An 8,051-nucleotide genomic window follows, 5' to 3' on the forward strand; every position below is an offset into this window, starting at 1 on the left:
ATGCAAATCAATCCATCAAAAGCTGCATTCACTTTATATAGTATTTCCACATAAAAAAAGAGAAGTGGGTAAGCTAAAGTCAAGTGTGATCGACTGTGAGATACCCACTACCCATTTTTAATGAAAGCAAAAAAGTGCGGTATTAATTTTAAAGTATACTAAAAATGTACCAACTACTATATTTGGTATATTGATATGGTAAAACATGTTAACTATACCATAGAATGTTAAAATGTACCAGATTGTCAGCCAAAGCAACTAGGGCCCGTAGTGAGTATGAGTTTTTCTAAAAACAAGTGGAAATCTTACAGAGTGTTCGACTATGAGGTGAACGTTTCTCTAGTGATAAACAACTGAATTCATATTCTCATATTCTCATGGTTTGTAGGTAAAAAATTGTTTTTTTTTTTCCATAAGATAATATAAGTTTCTATGTAAAGGAAAAATAAACTACATAAACTAAATTGCCTAGTAACAGGAGAATAGATTTAAGTGAATTACGTCTCTCATAATTGTTTCTTTAATAATTTAGCAGTCTTTCAATTTATCGCTATCAAAAGAGTATACCAATTATTGAGAATTAATTTTACAAATTGAATTTCATTCTTCAGAGGCAGAATCGGATATGACACACAGAAATAATCAACAAAATATAAAAATAGCTTAAGAAAATGACGACATCATCTGGCTGTTGATTCTACTTAAATACCCTTCTACCCTTTTGATACCGAATATAAATACGTATGGTTGTGATATGTTGACTATGCCAGTGAACAAAACAAATTCGTGACGTGTTGGCCTTTGTTAAAAAGCAAAACTAATCCAACATACCATATAAATAAATGTTTTTGTGACGCGTATGTATAATGTATGTGGACACATCCGGACATTGTCTGCATCAAAAATATAATGAATGACAGCCAACTGGCGGCTGTTGCTGAAAGTGAAATTTATGCATCAGTTTTTCTTTATTAAATTTGTATTTATTTTCGTCTAAAAGTTGTTTAATTATTAAAATAGAGAATAAGCATAAAAGTGCATATAAAATAATTCCATTTCGGATAGCAAAAGAAAATTCTCTAGCATGTTTTTTCTCATTTTCATATCAAAAGTAAATCACACACAAAATGCCCACAGAACGAAAGAGAGAGATTGAGAAAGAATACACCGATTTAAAACAAAGCTCATACAAAAATATGTTAGTTTCGAGAGTCTACTGAATATTAATTATTTAGTCTCCAAACAGTTTCTTGCCCAGATCCATCATCCGATGATTGCGGCAGACACGCAAGGCATCGGCCTTCTTCAGCACGGCAACAACATCAGCATTGACATCGACCAGCTGTGAGAGGAAGTCCTCGTAGGCAGACTTAACATTCGCGGGCAATGTGCCGATTTTCACCTTCTTCAGTGTCTTCACAATGCCCTCTGCCCAGCCAGACTCGAGGGCGAACTCCGAGAGCCACGGCACCAGAGGTAGAACCCCACACATTGTCTGCATGCCGAGGAACCACAGTTCCGAGACATCCGACCAGACGCCCTTGTAGGCAATGGACACCACCAGAGCGGTGGGATCGTTGCTCTCATCGATGTTGTAGGCATCCCAAAGGAATCGAATGGTGGCCTGAATGTAGCGGCAGATAGAGAAGTCATTTTGCTTCACCTTCTTGGACTGCTGCTTGAGCAGCAGCAGACCGAGCACAGCCAAGTTGCCATGAATAACCAGGTTCTCGGGTGTATCCTTGAGCTCGGGCAGATTCTCCACCACAAACTTCAGCAGATTAGCGAAAGTGGGCGCATCTTCAGCACGCTTCGGCTCCAGCACAGTGAAGTTCATCAGAATGTTGCACAGAGCAACAATTGCACCACGCGCCTCCTTCATCTGAGTCTGTTGCTCGGGTGTTGGCACCGGATCGGGTTCGTTCATGCGCTTCAGTCGCTCCGCACGTGGAATGGGCGGACGCTTCCAGTGGGCAATGCTGAAATACAGCTCGATGGCCTCCAGCAGCACCTCGTCCTGCTTGTGGGTAAACAGCACACGTCTGGCCTCATCCTCAACAGCGAAGTGGCACAATGCTGGCATCATGACCCGCAGAATATCGACTGGCGGGGTTCCCTCTCTGGGACCTGCGCGCCAGGTCTTCAGATCGTGGAAGCTCTCGTTGGCAATCTTGAGCATGAAGGGTAACAGCTTGTAGATCGCTGGACGCATGGCAGTTGTCTCCTGGGCCAACCATGCGGACAATATGCGCACCGTTGCCACAATGAAGGCCTTGTCACGTGGATTGCCATTCTCGCGAATCTTGTCCTGGCTGACTCGGGTCAACACTGCCATCACCTGGTTGAAAGCACCCTTGAGTGCCGTGTAGGTGGTCTGCTTCTCTTTGGGCTCGAGATCCAGCTGATCGGTAGCCATGTACTCGATGCACTGCTCCAGTATGACGAAGCAGCAGGTGAGCAGCTCCGCCTGCTTGAACGTCGTCTCCAGCTTCTTCTCGTCCATCTGCATGCGCACCTCGATGGCGGCCAACTGCAACAGCATGAGGAAGAACTGCTTCTGGTCATCCATGAAGGCCCATTGAATGCCCAGCACCTGCAGAGTCGTGGCAATCAAGTGAAGTGCGGGATCCCGCTGCTTGGGTCCAATCTTTGCCTTCAATATGTCCCCGCAGCCCTTGAACAGACTCTCTGGCCATATTTGACCCTCGAGTGAGTTCAGCACAATCTCGCGACGGCAGGTGATCAGAATGTCGGCGAGAATGCGACACAGCTCGTACTTGCGTTCTGTGTGATCCGTCTCCATGTCGAGGGCGATGCGCTGGATGAGCGCATGGAAGGCTGTGGGATCCTCGGGCCAGGACACAACACCGAACTTGTTCACGAGCAGCACAATCAAGTGCAGAGCCTCGTCGGTCTGGAAACTCTGTGCCGAATAGATCTGCGACATTTTGGGAATGGCTCCCGTCTCCAAAAGTGCCTGCTGACCAGGCTCATAGCTGGCAATGCTCTTGAGGCAACTGTATGCCTCGCTGACCACAATCAGATTATCCTCGTAATCCTCATCGTCGGCCTGCTCGACGATCTCCAGCAACGTGGGTATGGCATCGATGATGTCCTTGTGGGTGGCCAACTCCTCCTCCTGACAGAAGCCCGTGAGAATCGAGAGAGCTACGCTCTTGTACACCAGAGGTGGGCAATCGTTGGGCAAGTCCTTGGAGACGAGCAGTTTGCGCAGAAAGGGGAATCCAATGGCCTCAAAGAGCAGCTTCTTTCCCGCCGTGTTACAGTCCTTGCCCTTCATCAGCTTCGTGACCATGAACAGAGCTGCGAACTTTTCAGTATCGCTTCGCGTGCCCTTCAGCAGATTGGCGCACTTGCGCACAGGTTCCGGCACGTCTGTCATATCTCCTTGCCTCTCGTATGCAGCTGCTGTATCTATGTATATATAGGTGGATTGTAAGCTATATACTTTTTTTTATAGGCGTCTATATGCGCACGCTCTATAAATAACTCTCACACTTTCACTTGGCTACACACACACACTCAGCACTCAGCAGTTCCCGTTGGCTTCGATTGCTTTTTTCGACCGAATGTTTTTTCTTCTTGGATTTTGGCTTCCTCGCTCGACGACGCACTCTCGCGCACTGATCGCTGTCGGAAAATCGGCTTCTCACTTGCCGCATTTTCAATTTTCCAAAGAGGCCGCAGCTGTTGCTGTTCAAATCTCATTTGGACATGGCTGAAAACCTACACAAATTTCTATTTTACGTTTCGTGATATTTGTGCATCTTATACATTATTTCAAATGTAACTTAAATAGCTCTCTAATAGTTGAAGTCAATCTAAATTATCTTATTTTCGTGTATTAAATCTAATATTTTTTACCATAAATATTGTTGTCGTTCGGCTTTCGATATTTCAATAAAATTTAATTATTTGTTTTCTTTTATAGAGAACATAATTGATTCTGAATTGGTATTTAGCAATAGTTTTTGCCAACAATATGACAATCAATTCAAATCGAGCGAATGACGATTTCATTTTGGTTACCCGAATGCATCTCTCTTCTCTACCATATTTAGCTCTCTTCCTCTCTCCCACTTACCAAACACTCTCAGCATTTGCTTCTCTCATGAGCAATGTTGTTTATATTTAGAACATGATTTGTCGTTTTTTGACTTTTTCATGTTTACGTTTCAGACAAACTGTGAGAATTCAGCCGGCGGCTGCATTTGTTCCAGAATTTTTTCACTGTTTCGTGTGTGAGTCTTTGTGTGCACGGCACATAGCCAGAAGATATAGTGTATAGTGTATATATAACGTATGCTCTATGTATACGTGTATTACTTATACACACACAATTCTCACATGTTCTTTCACGTGTTAAAGTAAAACTGCGATTAATTTCATGCGTTGCAACAAAAAATGGCAATACAAAATAAATATACCCATGCATGCTGATTAATTCAAATGCAAATAGACATATGTACACTATGTACATACGTATGTATATGGATGCACATATATGTTCAGTTATTCTTTGCATATATTATTTAAATATGTTTCTCGCTATTTATTTGGGGTCAATGAATTCCATTTCGATATCCACTTTTAATAAAAAACTGAATTTATAATTAATCTTATTTATTATTTAATACACCCAGTTCGGTTTATCTCCCAATATGCAAACGAAGGTGTTAGGGTAACAAAGAGTCGAATAAATTTAAATGTAATGATCTTACTTGTTTACAAATTCGCCAGCTGTTAAAAAATATGTACACATATATTAAAATAAAAATAAAATTTACAAGTTGCATTTCTAATCTTTCTTGCTTAAATGTTTTCCAAATTAACTCAATAAATTTTTTGGGTAACAGTTTATTATTGTTTTTCTACAAATAACCTCAAAAATATTATAATATTTTAGAGACATTCAACATTTCTCAGTGGGACGATTTTATGTGTCAAAACAATAATACATATTTTTAATGGGCTGAAAGAAATGTCTAAATTCCACATTAAAGTTGGCAAATAAGGAAGGAATATTTTGGCAACCAGAAACCATTTATCTGAATCATTAGCATTAACTGCTGACACTCTTTAAATAGGTGAACTGATAAACCACACACATGTCCACATATTTGGCGATTGCTGGTGAATATGTTGATTGCAAATTTAATTATCATTGCCAATCGATCCTTCAATAACGGTCAAAAACATAATACAATATTGAATCCGTACCACATATAAGCAAAATGTGAAACTACAAAAATTATTTCAATTGTTTGTTGAACATCGAAATGCGCGCAGCGAGCTAACAATTCGCATTCAAAAATTGCACTCATACTCATTATAACCAATGGCCATGGCTAATATTTGGCAACATTTTCACTGAGTCGCAGTTTCGAACAAAAGTGAAGGTCCACAATATGCCCTGGAGTTGTATTCCACAACAAGGCAGTGAACTTAATACATATACTTAAATATTCGAATACTAAAAGTTTTTATTTTTGAAGGGTCATTTGCCAGGGAACAAGTTTAAAAAGAATAGGCAAATTTTTACTTTTCTATTTAAAACAGATTGACTTACCAAAAAGAAGTAACCTTTTATAATAGACTGCTTCAATACTCAAATGTAATATAGTATTTGGTAGCTATTGTTAAACTTAAAAAGAAATCACAGGTACTATTTGAAATTCCAAGCCTGGCATACCCTATATGTAATTACCTACCCTTTTAGTAGAGGGTATAGACTGGACGTTGGATGTTCACCCGCATGTAAACTAATTCGTATCTCTTAATGTGCGTATGTGTTTGCGTTTGTTATTATTATTTTAAATTGATAATGCTGGCGTCGGTTTCAACTCCGCGATATTTTCCACTATGCGTAATTTGAGCATAGATTCGTATGGAAAACTGTGTAAATCGAGAATGTTGAAATAATTGGCTTTAAGCGTAAATTGTGAAATTTGTACATTTTATGTTCAAAAACTTATGTTAGTTATATTTTATTACTAATTAGTACAAAAAGCCAAAAGCATCTTGTTTTCAATTATTGAACTATGTATAAATCGGAAACTTTAGCATGAATACAAATAAGGTCTTAGGAGATCAGTGGGAAAATCTTTAATGTATAAAATCCCTCAAAATAAATACAACTTTGTGGTCTAAACGCTTCGCTTGAATCTACATTGCATGATGACTGCATTTTAATAGCACTGAGCACTGAGACACTTGACAAATGTGTCTCCTCTTCAACTGGAAATGCTCGAACAACAACTTGAAAGTCGTAATGACATACAATTTATTTGAGTTCTAGAAATTGGAACAGTCAGCGCCCAGTAACGCCCCCAAAACGACATGCGCAATACCGTTTGTGGACGGACAATCTTTGGGGCCAGTTTGACACTGTTATCAAGATGAGATGAGGAAGTTGTTGATGGAACGGCTTCAAGCTGAAATCAATGTTGATGATCTGCTCACAACATTTTGGGGCCAGTCAAAAGTTGCCAAACGTCTGACTTTGGCGGCGGTTATCTATCTATTTAATTCCCCAACTTCCTTCCCGCCAATACACAAAATCTGCACGTGCCCCATTTAGTATACGCTGTGTCTTGGTTCTGTTTTGGCCGATAGCCGATGGCTGTTGGCCGTTGGCCGCAATTGGTGGCCATTGGCAAATTCGATGAAATGAAAAATACAAACAAAATCATTTGTCAAAACATTTCGAAAGAGCTTTATAAACTCTTAGCTTCAATATCAGGCAGCAGTTTCGCCTTCCCCCCAAAAATCGATGATGTCCAGTGACGCAACGTCAACGTTAACAACGAGCTAAAGCAATCGGCAATACAATAAAGGCCGCAGTGTGAAGGCGGAAGTCGAATCGGAAGAGGAAAAGAAATCGGAATAGAAAGTGTGAGTACGAATGTGAATGTGAATGCCCGTATGAGTGTAAGTGTGAGCGAGTGCTTCCCATTCAATGTTGTTGAAAGTGTGGAGCTCTTTTAAGCCTCCGTTGAGAAGGTCAGTAGATTCGAATGTTGCACGTCCCTTTTAGGAATCTCACTTCACATCTGCTCTTTCGTCCCATTCTCGTGATTAGTGTTAAGAGGTTTCTTTATTTTTTTTTTGCGTTTTTGTTACATTTTTATTTTCTTGGTTTTATTGTGGCTATTTTGCTTTTCTTCATTTCGTCTTGGCTTTGCGGCAAACATCGTTTGTCAGCCGATTTATTTCAATTATGTATAGCGATTCATGTATTGTAATATGTTTCCTCTTTTAGCTTAAAGCTGCCCCGCCTTCACTATGTGACAAATGAGAACGAAGGCAATTGATATTGAAGGCTATTTTTAAAGCCGTATATTTCTAATGAATAAATTGATTTGCCTTATTTGTTGGAACTGGAACATAAGTTTGGAAGCATATTTATGATATATTATATTTGTGAATATCTGGGATCAGGAATGAAACTTAAAGTTTATGCGAATATCTTTACAAGTTCAAGTTTCAATTATTTATTTTTAAAATATATTATTTCTTATTTCTAAATATGTATGTCAAATTAACTTTCTGTTTTTGTTGAAAGTGAAACTTAGGGTTGCAAATAAAACTACCAAGTCAATATTAATCGTTAATGAATGCAATTTAAATTTTGAGCCAATATTATTATTAATGAGTAAGTGAATAAATAAATTATTTTTCAAGAGAAATAGTTCCTATTTATAAAAGTCTGAACTTGATTCTCCTGATTTGATGGAAATGAATCTGTCGATAATAAGAAATTATTCGTTAACAATGAGCAAACATAGATCTTAAATTCCAAGCGAATACAATTTTTATAAGTTTATGACTTATTGGTCGTGGGGCTGAGGTTTGCGCTGTATACACAAGGAGATGCAAATCGATCAAGGATTGAACTTTAATTCAATGCGAATATTGTTATAAGAAGTTCATGATTCAATTAAAGATCAAGTCAACTTAATCGATGCTACTTGACTTTATCTCTTGCACTGACATTTAAGTTGTTGTGTCAAGCGAAGTTGAGCCTAAAA

The 8,051-nt window shown here is 39.2% G+C and overlaps 1 protein-coding gene across 1 annotated transcript; it reads right to left on the reverse strand.

Moving 5' to 3' along the window:
* Positions 1 to 968: 968 nt before the first annotated feature.
* On the reverse strand, positions 969 to 3,651 carry LOC133837082 (neurochondrin homolog). The gene is made up of 2 exons (XM_062267738.1): positions 3,518 to 3,651; positions 969 to 3,435 (listed from the first exon to the last, which is right to left on the reverse strand). Exon 2 carries the CDS (start codon positions 3,401 to 3,403, stop codon positions 1,232 to 1,234), a length of 2,172 nt encoding a protein of 723 aa, XP_062123722.1. The 5' UTR covers positions 3,404 to 3,435; positions 3,518 to 3,651; the 3' UTR covers positions 969 to 1,231.
* Between the last annotated feature and the right edge of the window lie 4,400 nt (positions 3,652 to 8,051).

This window comes from Drosophila sulfurigaster, chromosome 2R (genome assembly GCF_023558435.1).
Source record: "Drosophila sulfurigaster albostrigata strain 15112-1811.04 chromosome 2R, ASM2355843v2, whole genome shotgun sequence".
Classification (NCBI taxonomy): domain Eukaryota; kingdom Metazoa; phylum Arthropoda; class Insecta; order Diptera; family Drosophilidae; genus Drosophila; species Drosophila sulfurigaster.

Excerpts from the sequence above, each read along its gene's own strand:
- LOC133837082 (XM_062267738.1), bottom strand. The coding sequence starts at position 3,403 with ATGACAGACGTGCCGGAACCTGTGCGCAAGTGCGCCAATCTGCTGAAG.